At 40.9% G+C, this 20,178-nt stretch overlaps 1 protein-coding gene and 1 non-coding gene across 2 annotated transcripts in view; one reads left to right on the top strand and one right to left on the bottom strand.

Annotated features, from left to right (window-relative positions):
• Nucleotides 1-20,178, bottom strand: part of Vps13 (vacuolar protein sorting 13C) — a 1,164,731-nt gene that overhangs the window by 1,110,147 nt on the left and 34,406 nt on the right. The window contains exon 2 of the mRNA XM_080277871.1: nucleotides 3,357-3,443. Within this exon, the coding sequence (XP_080133997.1) occupies nucleotides 3,357-3,443 (87 nt within the window). The remainder of the gene's footprint in view (nucleotides 1-3,356; nucleotides 3,444-20,178) is intronic.
• On the top strand, nucleotides 4,951-5,069 carry LOC145406972 (5S ribosomal RNA). Its single transcript, XR_013898638.1, has one exon. It is a non-coding gene; the product is annotated as a 5S ribosomal RNA (ribosomal RNA).

Here is a 20,178-nt window from a genome sequence, read left to right as displayed (position 1 = left end):
ACCATATCATTTACGTAAATCAGGAACATTACTGGCGCCAACACTGAGCCTTGAGGGACTCCACTTGTTACTTCCCTCCATCCAGACATCTTTTCCTTTATTACTGTCCTCATTTGTCTGTCTCTCAAAAAGTCTCTCATCCATTCCAGAAGTTTCCCCTTTAGTCCTCCTATATACTCTAGTTTCCACATTAGTCTCTTATGAGGTACCTTGTCAAAGGCCTTCTCTAAGTCTAAGTACACACAATCCACCCAACCATCTCTCTCCTGTACCACATCAATCGCTCTTGAGTAAAAGCTCAGCAAGTTTGAAACACATGACCTTCCACTTCTGAATCCAAACTGACATTCAGCCAAACTATTCATCTCTTCCAGATATTTTATCCATCTGTCTTTCAGGATTCTCTCACACAATTTAGCGACCATGCTGGTTAGAGACACTGGTCTATAATTCAGGGGTTCTTCCCTGTTTCCTCCCTTGTAAATTGGTACCACATTTGCCCTCTTCCATTCTTTTGGCACTTTCCCCTCTTCCAGGGAGCATACAATTAAACTGTGAATTTTATCTGCCAGTTGTTCTCTGCATTCCTTCAGTACCCAATTAGAAATTCCATCAGGTCCTGGGGCTTTCCTTACATCTTGAGTTTCCAGTAATTTATACACTTCCTGCACCTCCACTTTTATATCTTTCATCACCGGAACATTTCTAATCACTCCCTCCCCTTCCACAAGCTCCTTTTCTTTAGTGAAAACTGACTGGAAACGTTTGTTCATTATTTCTGCTTGCATTGCCGCATCCTTAAAGACCTCTCCATCTACTTTCAGCTTGGTGATTCCTTCCTTTTGTTTCAGTTTGCCATTAACAAATCTATAAAACAGTTTGGGTTCATCCTTGCATTTGTCAATTATACCTTTTTCAAAATTCCTTTCTTCTTCCCTACGTATTCTTGTGTACTCGTTTCTTGTTCTTTTATATTCTTCCTTTGTTCTGTCGTTACCTCTCTTTCTCCAATTGTTCCACGCCTTATCTCTCTTTTTTTTGGCTATCATACACCTTCTATTAAACCACTCCTTTTTCCTGTTTTCTTTCCCTCTTACTCTTGGTACAAATTTTTCCACTCCCAAATTATAGAGGTCTAGAAAGATATCCCACTTCCTCTGTATCTCTCTTGTTTCTCTGAATTTTCTCCAATCCGCATTTTCAAAAAAGTTTCTCAATCCTGTAAAATTTGCTTTGCCAAAGTTGTATCTTCCCTGTCTATGAAGCTCGTCTCTTGGCTCAACGTTTCCTATTAACATCTGGAACTCAATGACCACGTGATCACTTTTTCCCAAAGGACAGAGATATTCCAATGATTCTATTACATCGGGTTCTTTGGTGAACAGTAAATCTAACCTTGCTGGTGTGTCCTCACCTCGAAACCGTGTCTCTTCTTTGACCCACTGTGTCATCACATTATTCATTATTATATTTAATAACATAGTACCCCACGAATCCTCGCCGCCTCCAGATTACCATTCCTCCCAGTTCACCTCTTTACAATTAAAGTCTCCCACCAAAATTATATTATTGCTTTTCTCAATTATTTTTTGCAAGTAGCTAGCCATATCTGACAACATCTCATGGTATTCGTCGTCCTTCCATGCTCTCGTCTTTGGGGGAACATACACTACCGCCATATCTCTCTTAACATTCTCTCCAGTTTCTAATTTCATATATATCACTTCAGCCCTGCCTTCTCCCATTTCCACAGTATCTACATTTATGTTGTTCTTCACTGCTATCATCACTCCTCCTCCCTTTTTTCTTTTCTGTCTTTTCTCCACAGTTTGTATTTACCATCTCCCAAATGAACATCAATATCTTCTCTTAATTTGGTCTCTACAAAGCACATGACATCAGGTTCATGTTCTCTCAAGAAATCATTAATTTCGATCCTTGTCGATATGAAACCATCAACATTAGTATATATCACCTTCAAATTATTTTTGACATTATTAATACCCTCTTCTCTCCTACTCTCTGTCCGTACCACTTCCTCAACTTCTGATCTTTCACAACCATCCCCCCTAGTTTCCTTCACTTCTATTTCCTTAAATACCATTTCCTTACTTTCATATCCAATACTCTCCAAAAAAAGTATTACGTTCTTCCTCTGTCCTCTTATCATTTTTTTCCTTTACTTCTTCCTTTAATGATTTTAAAACTTCTCTTTCTTCTTCATTCAGATCTTTTCTTATTATAATATTTTCCATCCCCGCCTCTTTGCTTAATTTCCAGGTCACTTTAAGTATCTCATTTATTACACTTTCTGATGTAAACTTGACTCTCATTGGTCTTGTTTCCCCTTTCTTATAAGGCCCTATCCTCCTTACTTCCTCAATTTCTTTTACCCACTTGTCTCCTTCGGGGTCAATCTTGCCTAATATTCCTCTCACCATGTTCGTGTCTCTCTCGAGTCTTGCGAACCTAACCTTTTCTTCCTCTTCCCTGTTTCCAAATACTACCACACATCTGTTCCTTTCTACAGTTTCTCTCACTATTTTCTCTTTTTCTTCAGTATTTTCACTACATTTTCTTCCATTTCTTTCTTGTTCATTTCCCTTTCTTCCTGGATGATCTCTCTTAAGCTGACCACTTCTTTCTGTTCTTCTTCTACGTGTGCCCACTTTGCCTTGTGTTCTTCTAGTACATTACTCACCTTCTCCGTTTTATTAGTACTCTCTTCAAGTTTCCTCCTCAGTTCAACATTTTCCCTCTTCAAATTCTTAATCTCTTCATTGGCTGTTTCGTTGGACTGGATTAGACTCTGTATGGTGGTTTCCGTATTTCCTGACACATCCTTTATCACTAGATTCTCTACTTTTTTTTCGAGTTCACTAATCCTCATAATTAATGTTTTCACGAGGTCCATGACATTAGTATTAGCGTCAAATCCTTGAAATTCCATTCCCTCATTGTTTACATTTTCGGCCATCTTTAACGTACCGGTAAAATACCTAAACAGCTGTTACCGAATAAGCCACAAACATTCATGTATACTATTGCCAACAAATCTTTACATTTTTGGTAGTCTACCAACTTTCATTATTTTAAATTTAAAGAAAGACCCTAGGAGACAGGACAGACAAAATTCCTGGAACTACTCAAGGTTAGGAGCGATGCCTGGGACGACCTCTCCGGCGGTTCGTGTGTGTGTGTGTGTGTGTGTGCGCACGCACACACACTGAGTCTGTTATGCATGATTGCTACTCAGCTTACTTGTGTACATGCTCAAAAACCTAACACAACTAGTCTAAATCATATGGAAGAGAGATAACTACTCAGAAATAGATTGTTGATGTAGAAGGGCTTACCAATATGGCCAAAGACTGGTCGCACAGGGAGGTCAAGTTCATCAAGGGCGCTCTGCTTGATCTCCAAGTCTGTCAGCTGCACATCACCTGAACACACAAACACATAAAAAGAGGACCCAGTTAGAAAAATTAGTAATAATAACACCTTCATAAGATACAAACAATTGTCAAGTTAAAGAAGTTAACTCCTTCACAACTTACACAAAAATACAGGACCAGCTGCAGAATGCTTACTCCTTGAAAACCCACTTAGAAACACTATCTATCTATCTATTGCCACACGCCACAATCGCGTAAGGGGTGGCCATTTGTCTTTGAGTTATTTGTTTTACGGGGAGAGGCACTAACCTCCACCAACCCACTTGTTGACAAGTAGGGAGCACGTATGGTTTGGTTATATGGTTACCACCCAGCGTAGTAAACACACCAGAATGAAATTAGAAAGGCTTATTCCATCACAGCAAAATATCAGCCCCCTTAACAAATGTATCATTCTCATACATGAATATAGCATTGTGGTATATGAGGTAACCCCTGATTTTAAGTGATACTGTCCATGGCAATTATTAGATTCGAAATTGCTTTAAACATTACATTCGGTGCTATATTTTTTAAGATACCAGATTAATAGAAACATGTGTTCGCAGAACTTGCTCATATTCATTTCCATCAAACTCTGGTAGTGTGATACTTTTTTGACTAACTGTACAGTACACAGAAATACAAGAGAAATTAAAGAGGTTTACTCCTTCACAACCTATATATATAAACACAAATCACTCTAAAGTTTACTCTTTCATAATCTATAAGGATTTGCATACCATCCATCTATCATCTAATCTTTCACTGCCCAGCCATGAAGACAGGGGCCCATGGATAGGCTATTTAGTTCAAATATTTAAGATGAGGGTGTCAAGTTGCTCACTTGAGTGATATTACAGGAGTAATTAACCCCAACCACCCCCAGAACTAATGCCCGTATTATTACACAAACTGAGTGTCTCTCAGAGGTTGTTATACTCACTTTGCTATTACAGTATTAAACTTGGTGCACTCACACTGTCACTAAAAATATTATTGGAATACAGACCCCAACTTTGAGACAGGGGTAGGCTGGCTTACAAGTGCACTCAATATTCTTAATTGTGTCATAATCCTTTGAAACTAGCTATATAAATGAAAGACCACACAGATGACAAAAATATTACGGTAGCATTTCTGGAAGATGCATAATTGTAAAAATGAAGCACTTCACGGTATTTTTACGACCCTGCAGCTCCACCATCGCAACATCAAGAACATCAACTTCAGAGTTCATGCAAGTACTCCTCAGGCCATTTAATTCTGTACTTTCATACTTCAAAGATTTATTACCTGTTATCGTTGATTATCCAACCACTTGCACAGCTTATTACCCTGAGATTGTTATAACTGAGGAGGAAGATACCAATCTTAATGAATACTTCTATTATTGTCCCTAAGATACAGTGAGCAGAGTCTGACAGTTTGGCAGGCAGCCCACAGTGCTTTTGCAGTGTCAACTTGACAGTTTGGCAGGCAGCCCACAGTGCTTTTGCAGTGTCAACTACACAATGCCAACGGCCATGCCACGTTGAGTACACCGCTTCCCGTCCGATAAGCGAAGTTAAGCAACGTTGGGTCTGGTTAGTACTTGGATGGGTGACCGCCTGGGAACACCAGATGCTGTTGGCATCCCTACGTGTCAAGTGGGGTTGGTGGAGGATTAGTGCCCCTCCCTGTAAAACAATTAACTCTAAGCCCTTGGCCACCCCGTTTGGGATACATGGTGTCTGGCAATGGATGGATGGAACTACACAATATTAAAAATAAAATGCAGCACACATATGATCCAAATAGTTTTATAAGTTAGCTGCCGTTCATCACCAATTCTTTGCTTACATATTATCTAGACACCCACTGTAATGTTAATGCAGTACCGTACTTTTTTTTTTTTTAAGTTTTTGAGGGGGGCATAACAGAATAATTATATGTAGTCACACAAACCCACAGAAAATAATATGCCAGTCATAAAAAGACTCCATGCCTTAAATCACAACTGATTTTAAAATAGTTGGCAAGGAAGAATCTACTTTAAATTGTGTGTAAGTGAATTTCCTAAATTAAATGTTCCTGGTCAGTGATGTAACATACTGCAGATAGCTTGTACAGATTATACCATTTCCAGAGTACAGTAGAAATGTGTATACTTGTGAAAATATTGGTAAAAATATGATATACAGGGTTAGCTTTAAATAAATACTCTTAAGTTGTCAAGGACACTGGTAGAACCTATAGGTATGTTTAATTTCATGTTACCAAACTCCTTTAAATTATTTACATAATTAAAGAATATTTAGAACGCTCTTAAATAAGCTTATTTAAGTAACACCAACCTTTACCAGACACAAACCAAACAACAGTTTATAAGGTAATGTGTGCACGAGACAATTTTTACATTTTTAAATGATTTTGTAACAAGCTAAAGTAAAAAGATTGGAACAAATTAGACCAAACAGCAGCTCATTTTACAAGGCAACTTGTGCAAAGGACTGTTATATTTTCTAATATTTTAACATGCACAGTGGAACTGATTAAAGCAAGTTAGAACCGTTAGTTACACTGATACTTCTGAATTCTGCTGTCATTATCAAAAATATATTACAAGGAATTTGATGCCCAGCCAGTGTTGTTATTTTATCACCAATATGCATCAAGCTAATAATAATAAAATCCTTTCAGCATGGGTCCACATTTTCAGCAGCTGCGAGACCTCGATGTCTCCAACTTCGTGTACGATATTGAGCTGTTGTTGACAGAATGAACCCTATTGAGGCTATGACCAGCACAGAATTTCTGATGTGGTTTGGCCTCACCAAGTAATGTGTTGTCCAACTTACTGACACAATCCAAGGGCAGCTATCAACTGCATGAGACAGGCGAGGTAGCCAATAAACCAATATACAACTGATGTATCAACCTTCCCAACATTGAATTCCATATTCTTATGATGCTGATACTTATCCTGTCAACATTCCTCAAATAATAATGGGGTTTAACTTTTCACTTCCCCCAACCCACTCCTGTAGGAGAGGACAATGAAGTGGATGTAACTGCTGTACAGAACCTAGCAGGAAGTGCTGAATGGCAATCATCCACCTTATGACATAAAAAAAGAAAAAGAAAAAAAATGGTGTGGGTGTTGTCCACATCATATGCCTTTCTTGAAATGAATTATGAGGACTAATAACTTCTATTAACCTTTTCAGCCCAGAGATGTCTTATGCATTATTTCTGTTGTTGTTTTTTGCTGTTATAGAGTAATGCTTGTGTGGCAAAGCAGACAAATCAACTGCAGGCAAGCAACTACCTCTGCAGGGCCATCTTGTGCAGTAAACCAACATTCCCTAGTGGCAGACAATGCCTTACCACAACATGAAGCGAGGAAAAGTGTGGATGCCTAGTTCCTGGATGGACGCTGCATTTCTGTCTACACAAAGTTAATACTGGCGCCATAGTAGGTTCCTTATCATCCCATTATTTAATGTACTTAATTGGTTACCAACCATCGTTGTGAATAATTTCTTTGGTTGCAGGAAATCATAAGACTTGTCATTCATGCAGATGCTCCTGAAGCTAGTAGGCCCATATTGCTCATCCCAGATTATTGTATCGGGGTTAGGAAAGGCACCACTAGGACTGTTGGGGTAGCAACAGTGTAATAACCCTTCAGCTACGGGATATGCGATGTATTTTATTATTGCTGGACAGTATTAATCTGTTTAGGAAAGATCAGGTACAATAAAAAAAGAAAGTTGCTTGGACTATTATTGCAGCACTTTCTAATAATCATATTTATGCTGATCAGCAACCATATACAGTATCTGTACAGACACAATGACCGGCTACCACTTATCAATTATCTGTATAGAACCTTGGCCACCTGGCATTTATTCATTATTTGTACAGACACTCATGAAGTGGCATTGTAAGATCCAAGCTTTACATAAGGGTTTAAGTTGACTGAAGGTACAGTATATAGACATTTTTTTCCCCCTTTCAAAAATACTGGCAGAGCAATGGTTATCTTCTACTCTATTTTCTGGATTATAGTGCCCTGGCTTTGAGCCCCGTTGCCCCAAAACAGGTAATATGGGATCAGTGATATGCTTATTTTACTGTATGCATTGCAGAATAGCTTTGCCTAGTGTCAGTACACTCCTGACGGGGACAAACTCGATACTGGATGGCTGAATGAGTAAGATTATTATGATTATGTATGTGTGGTGAGCTTGGCATGCATCTTTCTTAATGTATCAGGCTGCCAGAAAACTGCAATCTCTGTTATGTGACCATTTCCAATGATACATGTTTAATACCTTGCAATTCTTTCATTGTACTCCTGATGGAAGCACAGTTATATTCAGCAGTTTACAAAGCATGCCAAACTTGTCAGCTACATGGTCACTAAAATCAGTCTGATGGTTCAGACAGCAGAAAATGGTGGCAAAGAGAACATAAGCCTAAGGGAAGGGTGTTTTAAGTGACTGCAGCCACCGTTTTCTCTACATGTCCATTATATGCACCTCGTCACAGACCTTACTGATCATACCTGATGAAAATAAAAAACAAATTTAGTCGTTTACTGAAAGCTGTATAACAATACTCCCTTAATAGCACGAGACAGAAAAAAAGACAATATGATGTATACTTACACTTTGAGGCTGTAAGTACTGTGAATAGATGTTTATAGTACTTTATAGAGTACTGAAATATATGTTAAAAATTTTGATATAAAAATGTTAGTCTTCCCCCTTTCACATTATGCTAAGAAATATTGCAAAGCTTTAGTATACAGTGTGTCCCAGGACTTGATGCAGAAAATGCTAAAGGTGATTCTTGAGGTCATTTTATGACAATATTGTAGGAACATGCAAGATTCTTTGTGTATCTAATGCTAAACATCTCTCTAAAAGGGGTGGCCACAAGCAAATTGCTTTCAACATTTTGAAATCACATGAAAAGCTTCTGGTATCATTCTCTACTGTATAAACAAGTTACAGGCATAGAAAAGTGGGTCACAAATTATAAATTGTGAAAAAAAAGATTACTGGGGGAAGAATAATATACTAACATCAGGTCCATCACAGTCACTGTCACATGGTGGTGATTCAAATCAAATCCCTTCCCAATTTAGGCCAATATCCGTTCAGTTCTGTAATCCAACTCTTCAGGAGGGAAGCCACCACCACCAACAATGTGGAAAATCTCCCTCCTCCTCTCACTTGCTACTTTCTTTGCTCTGAAAAAGGGGGTGGGGTGGCTCAGTGGTAAAGTGTGTTACTCAAGATCATGAGGTCAAGAGTTTGCGCCGCGCCCAGGTAGCTTTCTTTGATGGGAGGATTAGTGCTTTCCTGTAACCCTAGCAGGGCTATATGATATATCCAGGTCTAGCTAGGGGGAATAATCCCTTGCTCTGAAAAGAATCTGTTACACTGTAATATGGAATGTTGCTGAGGAATTAAACTTACTGTTATATTTACAGTCTGAGCCATTTCCTTGTATAAACAGACTAAGCAGATATTTAGGTCCCCACTGCTACCAGCGGGGGCCCCATTGATATGTAAGCTAAAATTTATAGAGTCACTAAGTAAAGGTCAAAATTAGTAGCTACTCTTCTGCGTACGGCAAGCTTCATCTCATAAGGTGAACTGTTTCAAGGGGTAAATGTTTTGGTAATCAATATGTAGTTTGTTTTGTTGTGTGTTGCAGGACTGAATCATTGTACTGTAATTTTACCATATCCATTTGCATCAGATCAACTGGGGGAAGCAAGATCCGATAAATCTGATGATCCAGTACACTGGAAAATCCCCCCATGAAGTGGGATTCCAAGCACATACTGGAAACTAAAATAAATGAGAAAAGCTGCATATTCTAGAACTAGAAATGAAAACTATACCCATTTTATACTAAGCTGGCTTATATTATCACACCATTGTCCTCCCTAACCTAACCTAGCCAATTTAAGTAGGAGAACCACTGCCAGCATTGATTAGTCATCCCTTAACATCCACGGTTTTAATACACATGGTTTTGATTATCCAAGGATGACTACAGAAAAAAAAAAAAATTATCTCGTTGAACTCTGCTGACACTGTAACATTATCCCAGGCACAGTTCATGGCTGTTTTAGTAATGGCATTATCCAGTGAATGAAATATACCGTAACATAAATCCTTTAGGCCACTTCATTTATTATTGTCATTAATTTATCAAGGGAAAAGTTGGGATGGGCTGTGTGTGTGTGTGTGTGTGTGTGTGTGTGTGTGTGTGTGTGTGTTTTAAGTGAGGAAAAACGGACCAAAGCCAACAGGCCCACAAAACTGTTCCTTCCAAGAGAAAAACAAAATACGAGAGAGCCAAATTCAGGATCCGATCATTTCGAGATGCCTGGACACACTGAGTTTGAAAGACTGGAGATCACAGGAAGCAGGAAATACAGACAGAGGGAGACAGTTCCAGAGTTGACCTGTTGCATAAATGAAGGACTGGGAGTAACGGTTAACTCTTGCATTAGAAAGTTGGACAGAAAAGGGGTGAGAGTTTGCTGCAAGATGGGTGCTATGCACCCATCTTAGAGGTGGAGGAATGCATGCAGACAGTTCAGAGGAGCAGTGACCATTGAAGTATTGAAAGAAAAGAGATAAAGATGCAACAATGCAATGAAGAGACAGAGGTTGAAGGGAGTCAGTAAGAGGAGGAGAGTTAATGAGACGAAAAGCCTTTGACTCCACCCTATTGAGAAGAGCTTTATGTGGGGAGCCTCCCCACACATAAGAGTTGTACTCCATGCAGGGGCGGATAAAACCCCTGTATAGAGTCAACAATTGTGCGGGGGTAAAAAAGGAACGGAGTCGGCTTAGCACACCCAATCTCTTGGAAGCAGATTTTACAAGAGATGTAATATGATCTTTCCAAGATAAGTCCCGAGTAAATGAAACCCCAAGCATGTTCAAGGATGAAGCAGGATTAAGCTGAATATTATTAAACATTAGTGGGTATACCTGTTGAAGATTTTGTCAGGTTGATAGGTGCAAAAACTGAGTCTTTGATGCATTAACAATAACCAGATTATTTTTACCCCAGTCAGAGATAAGAGCCAAGTCAGACATTAGGTGTGCCATAGCCTCATCCCTTGTTTGTTGAAGTAACTGCTGAGATGGAAGTTGCGGGAATCGAATGGAAAGGTGAAGGGTGGAGTCATCAGTGTATGAGTGGATAGGGTTAGATGTACAGCTTAGAAGGTCTATCTACTATTGCCAGATGCCTCAATCCTGTTTGGGGTGGCCACAAACAAATCGCCTCCACGTCGCCCTGTCCCCCGCCATTTCACTCCCCTGCTCCCAACTCACACCCCCCCCTCTCTCAAATAAATACCTCTCCACCCCATCCCTCCATCTCATCCTCGGCCTCCCCCTCCCTCTTCCCCCCTCCACCTCACTCACATACACTCTGTCAATTTTCACCCTCCATCCTCTCCACATGGCCAAACCACCTCAGTGTGTTCCTCATAACGCTTCCTATCACATCCACATCCACACCACAACGTTCCTTTATATCCTCATTTGTCAGCCTGTCTCTCCATGTGACTCCACAGGCTCCTCTTAAATAACTCATTTCCACTGCTCTCACTCTTGACTTGTGTCCTTCCAACAAGGTCCAGCTTCACTTCCATACATTTGATAAAGTGAAAATGTTAAAATCTGTTTATAGATTTACTAGCCTCTTTATTTTTATAGCTTTATTTGCCATTTTTATTGTTTGTAAAAATGTACAGTAGCTCCCAAAAGTATCTTTAAAGTGTTGTGCGAAGAATGACAAAATGAACAGAATGAAACATTATTCCCGGCCACTTGTCATCTCGGTGCGGTTGGTACGCATGGTTAGGTATCGGTGGTACTGCTAATAAACACATCAACGCCACTGTGTGACTGCAAACATCCATCGACTTGTAAATGGTGACAGTTCAGTAATATTTATACCTCTGTGATAAAGACTATAACCCATTACACACATTATATTATGATAAATGCATCTTGGGAAACATAGTAACTGCGATGGGCAGAGTTGCCATGTTCGAATACTGACTGCGATGGGCTGAGTTGTCATGTTGGAATATAAATGAAGGAATGAATTCTCTGGGCTAGGCCTGTATTAGACCATATAGCCCTGATAGGATGATGAGAGCACTAACTTTCAGCTAAGTAGCTACCCAGGTGGGGCGCGAACTCTCTACTTCATGGTCTTGAGCTACGCACGCCACCATTGAGTCACTCAGCCCCCCTTGAATATAAATGAAACTCATTATTAAACAGCATGAGAAAAATACCCATCACAGTTCTTTCGTTATCACAACTACAAATAGATTACCAATGCAGAGGTTAATAATAGCCTATAGGGTCTGCATGTAGGACAATTTTAACCTCACATCATTATTATACATACTACCTGAATGTGGCGATATCTCGGTTTCGGAAGGTATTGTGGTGTTTCGTTACGTGAAAGGCACAGCTTCATAGTAGATGTCGTGTCGACTGAACAGAGGTCTGGATGCAGGCGGTGGATACAGTGGTTATTAAATGAATAAAAGGAACCTCCAGAGTGTGTTCAACCTTACCTTGTATTTATTTTACATATAATGTCCAATATAAGAATGAATCTCGCATGCCACCTCCACAATACGGCTGGTGTTTCAGTGACATGGTTTCATACGCTGCTCTGGGGATTAGTTTCAGTTAGGTTAATTTACTGTCTTTACATTTCGTTTACCTCTACCTGTTTAATATTTTTGTGCCGTTCACATTATACTGGGTGTCATATATCTCCGAGTCATAATCACAGATATTATATAAACACTTTCTCAAAATATATCAGTTCTTGGAAAGCTTGTATACTATTTATCTAGAGTGATGATAGCCTTGTGCTGGCACTCGTGAAAGCATTACTGGTGAACCATAGAAAGAGTAACCCTGCCTATGTTAAAACTAGTCTTTGTCATCATTATAACATCAAATATATCTACACATGACAAAGTGATTAGTATTACATTAGAAAGAAAACGGTATATACAATCCCAGGTCATATACAGGTGGATGGCAACCACTCCCCAGCATGCAGGTCTACCAATTTTGTTGCCGCTACACGCAACACGTGACAGATACATCGTCCATTGTGTCAGAATGTATAGTACTTATTTTTAAAGATACTTTTGGGAACTACTGTACATAGAGATTATCTCTACTTACAACAAACATTAATTTTTGTTATTGTCAGTAGTGCCGAATCCTCTCTACCTGCCACTACCCCCTGCCTCATCTCCCATTGTGGAATGCAGTGACGTGTAAATTTTAACTTTTTAAAGCTTTTCTTGCCCTTATTACTGTACAATTGTTTATAAAGATGTACAGTACATAGGAAATGGGGGTTGCTGTTACAGTATTCACAGAACATTTGCTTTTGTTGTCGGCAGTGTCAATGATGGGGAGGCTGGAGGAGGGAGCTGGGATGAGTACGGTAGTCAGGAGAGGCCATGCAGGAGTACACTGTTCATTATTTTTAACTTTCAGTGTTCTTGAATTAAATAAAGCGGTTGTTTAGTGTTCTTGTATTAAATAAAGTGGTGGTAAACATCCACATTAGTTATGTAAGGAAATGGAGGGTCCAGAGGTGTTTTTAAGGGGGGGCAGCAGATATCTGCGGATTTTTAACATTCATGGGTGTCTCTGTTACCTAATCCCAGCGAATGTTAAGGGATGACCACTGCAATCTGAGTCACCTGCCCTGATTACAGCTGTGATATACACCAGCATTTTATCCTGTTTCTGGATTAATGTTAATAAATAATCCATGAAAATCTGGAAGGTATTAATTTTGTTTCAGCCTATAGCTGATATTGTTATTCTGGGAATGTTTTATACCAGTACAGTACATCCCTCTAGTACGCGCCTACATGGGCGGCAGACGTGCTCGCGAACTAAGATTTAGTGTATTGGGAATACATAAACTAATGGGAAAATTAACATATGGGTGGCACCCCTGTCTATCAGTGACCTTTTTGACTTGTCTGAGGGAAAATATCTACTTTATGACATATACAGTACAGTACGTAAGATATAACTGAAGTAAGAATATGGCTGCTCACCTTAAACAAAGAAGACAACAGGCTTGATGGAGGTAAGAAGGGGTTCCGAGGCAGGATGAGGCACTTAGTGTGCACCCCCTGCACCACCCAATGCACCACCAACTTCACCAACCTCATCAACACTTTCACGAGCCTCCTCACTCACTCCCTCCATGAATTCTCCAAAGTCTACTGATGCACCACTGACATCACCTCATCCTCTAGTTCCTCTCCAGGAATTGGCTCTGCAGAAGAAGGCACTGCTTCCTCGGGTTCCTGAATTTGTGGTGGCCGCTGAATGTAACAGGTTATGAGGGTTTGTTTCCTCCTGTTAATTTCTTGATGGTGCTTCTCTGTGTAGTAGTGGAAGGTTCTGTCTAGTGAAGTCAGACCCTCTTCTATTCGTTGCTGGGACAGTTCCATGCTCTCGAATTCCTCCTTGAACCTATTCAGGGCACACAGGATTTGTCACAAGGTGGACGGAACATGGCGCGTAGTGGAGAGGCAGGTGTCACTCTCGGTGCTCACACCAGAAAACACCGGTTTGGGCAATTTTTCCCTACCGCCTCAAGTCGTGTGGGTGTGATTCATGTACTCTGGTTAGGAAAATACTAAAAACAGGTCCCCGCGCACTAGAGGTTTCACATACTAGGGGGATGTACTGTAGTTACATTTTTTTTCTGACACTTGTGTCAGAAATCAGTAGTAATGGAGATAACATTTTTAATCTAACCAATCTGCCGGCGAAGAAAAAGTCACATGATTAATTTTAGCCATCACCAGCCAAGCTGCTGCCTGGTAATTCTGTTTTGCCACAACTTCTTTGAAAATAACAGGTGCTCTCCTATTCCTGCTCGTTTTCCTACGATGTGTGATGTCAATAACTAAAGATGGAATTTGTTTTGATTAGACTGATTTGCTTGGAGTCTAGGTTAGGTTAAATAATGCTGCTGAAAATGGCTTGTAACTGACTCACTGTTGGGGTTAGCATATATCTCAACAAATGGAAATTTCCATCAAAAAAAATAAAAAATAAAAAAAATAAATCAGCTCTCCACCCAGATGCGACTGGTATGGTCTGATAAGAAAAATGCCATCTGAAAATCTGACCTAAGTGTTGGACCTAAACATTAAGAAAGCCTTTCTTCCATCATAACCATGGCATCCTTCTTTCATGACAATGGTACCAGTACTGTTTCATGGGTCATTTATGGGGTTTACACAAACTAAGCCTAACTAACCGTAGCGTGTCTGAGAGAAACATTATACACTTCAGTTAAAACCTTAATATTCTTTATTCTTTTGAAATAATCTTGACAATCAAAATAAGGTATCTACTTGCACTAGTATACAATTTCATGCTTCTAAAATTTTACTCAGATTTTGAGCACTCCATGTTAAAGGTCATGTAATGAATCCCATGATGGAAGTGTAAGATGCTAAGAAAACATGACAGCACATAATTAACACTGCACAGCTTAGCCACACATCTAAACTGACAAAAACCAACTGGGGTGGAAATGGCAAATACATTTTTCCTGAATTATTCTATGTTGACATCTCCCTTGCTTTCATATTTTGCCAAATTTTTCTGATTTACTGGGAAGTTCTGGTGAGACCAATCCAGCTGCATTCAAGGCGTTATTTATCTCCTCCCACGTCCTCATTTTTACAGGAATTATCCTGCCATCAGTCTTCATATTAAAGATTATTTTTATTTTTTGTTTTATATTCGATGAGATCAAGCATGTCATTTCCCTCTTCAGTGGTGATATATTAAGAACAAGACATCCTGGGAAACAGTTTGACAAGTGACATAAACAAACCCAAATCATTCAATTGTTGCAAGTGAGCCAGTGGCTTTCACCAGCATAACACTTTATTTCTGGCATCACATACATCTTCTAACCTGTTATACCTTTATTGTAAAATGTAAAGATGTTTATGAACATTGGCTCTCTTATACTATAATGATGCCAGAGGTATTTTGATTGCTGGATTTTAATTTGTTTACGATAATTTGAACACAGTCACATATGCAGGCATGCCAACATCAACGAAAAGCAGCTGCTGGCATACCAAACACTCTCGGATGCAAAAGTCCAATCAACTATGTTAACAAGAACAAAAATAGAGTTTGACTTTCCTTAGTGCATGGGAGAGTGTTCTTTACAGAGGCATGCTCGATATTTTTTAAATAATACAGCTGTTAGACCTATAAGTGCCACATCTGGATAAAGGGTCTTAATACACTAAACCATCTAGCACCTTTCTGTTGGTTATATATTTCCACTCAAGAAACCACATGACCTGTAAACTCAGTGACCACTCTCCGGAAGGCAGAACCACATTAAGCGACAGCCACATTTGTCATTAATTACTACAGTGTATACCACAATGTATTACACAAACACTAAGTTATGATTAAGCACTGTTTTAACAACCTGTGAAATGTTTAACCCCTCTGTGGCCCCTGGCGTCGAATGATGTTTAGCTGATAAATGGCAGCTGGCATCGCTTGAGCACGGCCTATAAAAAATAGCGAAAATTTTTGGGAAGTGAACAAACGTTCTGAACATCTTCAGACTGACGTACTCTAGACACCCATACACCCCACATGTCAGTACACTGTGCACTTCCGTGATGAGTGGACGCCCGAGTTCCACCTCTCTCCCAGCCCCTAACCCCACCCAGCGCCATCCTCCCTGGCCCCGTAGGACACTCATCAGCCCCAAGATCAGGTCAGAGCTGTTTCCCCGTGGGGGGGAGAGCGATGAGGACCGAATAGGGTCTGACCTGGAGGTGGGGAGTAGTGAGGAGAATGGTGATGAGTGGTATCACTCTCCCACTACCGAGGAGGACAACAGCCATATCTCCTCGGAGAGTGATGAGAAGCCACAACCACCTTGCCGTACAGCTCCACCACCAAAGAGGAGACGGACAGTAGTGAAGTGGCTCTTCACCGAGGGAGAGGAAGGGGAGGAAGGGAAGCCTGGGGTGCAGGTGTACTAAGCCTGCATTGCCTCACCACATCACACCATTGCATTCACTACCTCACCACCCCGCACAACCTCTCGCGCCACTTCATCACTTCCTACCACTTCACGAGCCACCTCATCACTCCCTACCACCACCCATGCTACTCCTCCACCCACCACCACCTCCAGGGTCACCTCACCACCCACTACTTCTATATCTTACGAAGTAAGTTACAGAAGTGTAAGACAGTGGTATTGTGTAAAGTAGATTATGATTTGTAAGTGACTTCTGTACAAAGACTGTGTTCCCCAGGCAATGACTTATCTCTATTGACTTTTGACCTGCTAAGGGAGGGCAGAGATGGGTAAAAGTTAGCCTACACCGACTCCTTTCATCACATCATGCACTTGAGGTAACTATTTCTATCTATCTATCTATAGACCGATGCCCTAATCCAGCAAAGGGTGGCCGCAGACAAATGCCTCTAAGTCGCTCAGTCACCCAACATTTGACTGCGCTCCCCGCAACTCACTCCCCCCTTCCTCATATACCTCTCAACTCCATCCCTCCACTTCATCCTCAGTTTCCCTTCCCTCTCCCTCCCTCCACGTTTCCTACATACACTCTCTTAGTCAGTCTTTCATTCTCCATTCTCTCCACATGTCCAAACCACCTCAGTGTATTTCTCCTAATCTCAACCACATCCACATCCACCCCACAACGTTCCTTCACTTCTTCATTCGTCAACCTGTCCCTCCACGTCACACCACATGCTCCTCTCAAGTAACTCATTTCCATTGCTCTCATTCTTGACTTGTTCCCCTCTAGCAAGGTCCACTCCTCGCTTCCATATGTCAGGGTAGGGATCACAATACTATCATGCAGTGACTTCTTAACTTCCATACTCACCTCCCTATTTCTCATCACTGCTTTCAGTGAACCAACAACCTTCTTTCCCTGCTGTACCCAATCAAAGTCTTCATCCTCAAAACTTCCGTTCTTACTCATCACACTACCCACATACTTGAATGCACTCACATTCTCCATATCCTCACCATCCAACCTCACTGTGCATTCTGTGCCTTCATTCCTCTAAAACACCATAACGTTACTCTTGTTTACATTCACTTTCAGATTCCTCTTCCTACACACTGTCCTAAATTCATTCATGAAACTTTGCAACTCCCATTCATCTTTACTCAACAATACTGTATCATCAGCAAACAGCAACACCGGAATTTTCCATATCTCACCCTCATTCATTAGAGCCACCCCCACATCCACTGCCCTACTTTGCACCTCCTTTACAACCCCATCCACGTATATATTAAAGAGCCATGGAGACATCACAAACAACCCTGTTTCAGTCCCACATTTAGATCAAAGAACTCAGCTCATCATCCACTCACACCATAGCCCTAGCTCCTTCGTGCATACTCTTCACAGAACTCAAAAATTTCCCCTCCATTCCATATATTCTTAATACCTTCCACACACCTTGCCTACCTATTCTGTAATAAGCTTTCTTTCCCTTCTCTAGATACTTCTCCACTATACATCTCAGAACAAATATCTGATCTACACACCCTTTTCCCTTCCTAAATCCCCCTTGTTCTTCTCCAACTACAGTAGCTCCTCTGTTATATGCCTAACCCTATCAAATGAGTATTCTACCATACATTTCTCCAGTCACACTAAGAAGGAAAATACCCCTATGGTTACCACATATCTCTCTCTCCCCTTTTCCATTGTACAAAGGAACAATTACAGATACCGCAAATTGACTTAGGACCTCTCCCCCCCACAAGGCACGAAAAAACACAGAAATCATAGTATATCACAATGTTTGTTCATGAAATGTCATTCATTAATATGAAATCATGTTTCCCTTGATTTTCAGGACCAGTTGGATGTGTTTTGGCATGGAATCACTTAGATCTCTAAAGTAATCTAAGGGCATTTCTTTGCACCAAACATTTGTCAGTTCAGTCTTGAGGTTGTCCAGATTGGGTGTCTTCTCGGCCAAGATTTTCTTGATCTTAGTCCAGCAATTTTCTATCGGATTTAGATCCGGACTGTTGCCAGGCCGGTCGAGGACCTCAATCCGATTATCCTGAAGCCATTTTGTCACCTTTCTTGACTTGTGATATGGAGCTGAATCGTGCATGAAAAAGCTGCAAAAAGGCTTAACAAATGCTCTTTCAGAACTTGATTTGTACCAGCCACCATTCATCATCATGTTCTGAGGAAGAAAGTAGGGGCCTCCTCTTCCCATTTCACCTGAGAAACACCCCCATACCATTACTGATTGTGGGTGCTTAACAGTCGGCACCGTGTAAGCAGGGTCATATCGACCATGGGAGGCAGGGCAACGAACCTTGGCAGAATGCACCTGGAACACTTGAAATGTGCTTTCGTTGGAAAACATAACTTTTCTCCACTCATCCGATGTCCAGTGTGCATACTTCTTGGCAAACTGAATGCGCTGCTTCTTCATGCGGTCAATGAGAAGCGGTTCTTTGGCTGCAGTGCAGCTTGGCAAACCCAGCTCCTTCTGCAAGTGGCGTTGGATAGTTTGAACTGAGACAACTTGTAACAGCTGGGGATGCATTCTCTTCAAATCTGCTGCTGTTAGTCAAGGACTTGATTACTTCCCTCTTCAGAAGTGTATCTGTACCTCTGGAAGTCGTCGTCGTCTTTCTACCACTATGCTTGTGCTCTGGTACGACATCAGGTGGCAGGCCGTGCGCTGCTGCAAGAATCTTCACGACAATTGACTTTGCACATCCAGTACATTCACAAATCATGTTGACAGGGACATTATCCCGCCTCCACGCAATGATACGGACCCTCTCATCCCTTGAGCAGTACTTTCCAGGCATGACAACTCGACTCTAGGAAAATAACAGGGAAAACAGTAATGCATGCCAAAAAAGAGGGAGGTGCAAGCTCAGACCAACAAGAACACATACTCCCACTCTCACTTCTGGGCAAGCACTGATGTGCTGAGTGTTTCACAACCTCCCACCAACACCAGAGGAGTTGCCAGTTACTTCTTTCCCAAAAAATTCACTTGGTAGAGGTGGAAACACAAAGCAAAGACAGACAACTCCCCCATAGCAATTGTGTGTGTGTAGGGAAATGACAGAGGGATTAGTTGAAGAACAGGGAGGTTTTAGGAAGGAAAGAGGTGTAGATCAGATATTCTTTCTTAGGTCTTCGGTGGAAAAGTTTCTAGAGAAGGGAAAGAAGTTGTATGCAGCCTTCATGGATTTGGAGAAAGCATGTGACAGGGTGGATAGACAAGGAATGTGGAAAGTATTAAGAAGACATGGAGTAAATGGAAAGTTGCTGAATGCCACACCGAGTATGTATGAGGGTGCTCAGGCTGCAGTGCATGTGAACAGTGAACCGAGTGAATTTTTCTATTTGAAGGTTGGACTGAAACAGGGATATGTCATGTCTCCATGGCTGTTCAACCTGTATATGGATGGGGTGATAAAAGAGATACAAGGTAGGGCAGTAGTTGTTGAAGAGGCCCTAATGAGAGAGAGAAGTGTTTGGAAACTCCCTGTACAGTTTGTTTGCAGATGATACTGTGTTGCTAAGTGATGACGAAGGGGACCTCCAAGGCTTGGTGAA

Source organism: Coenobita brevimanus, chromosome 71, assembly GCF_032717465.1.
Source record: "Coenobita brevimanus isolate Jiangsu-jjx chromosome 71, ASM3271746v2, whole genome shotgun sequence".
Taxonomy (NCBI): Eukaryota; Metazoa; Arthropoda; class Malacostraca; order Decapoda; family Coenobitidae; genus Coenobita; species Coenobita brevimanus.
This window is presented reverse-complemented; position numbering and strand designations above follow the sequence as displayed.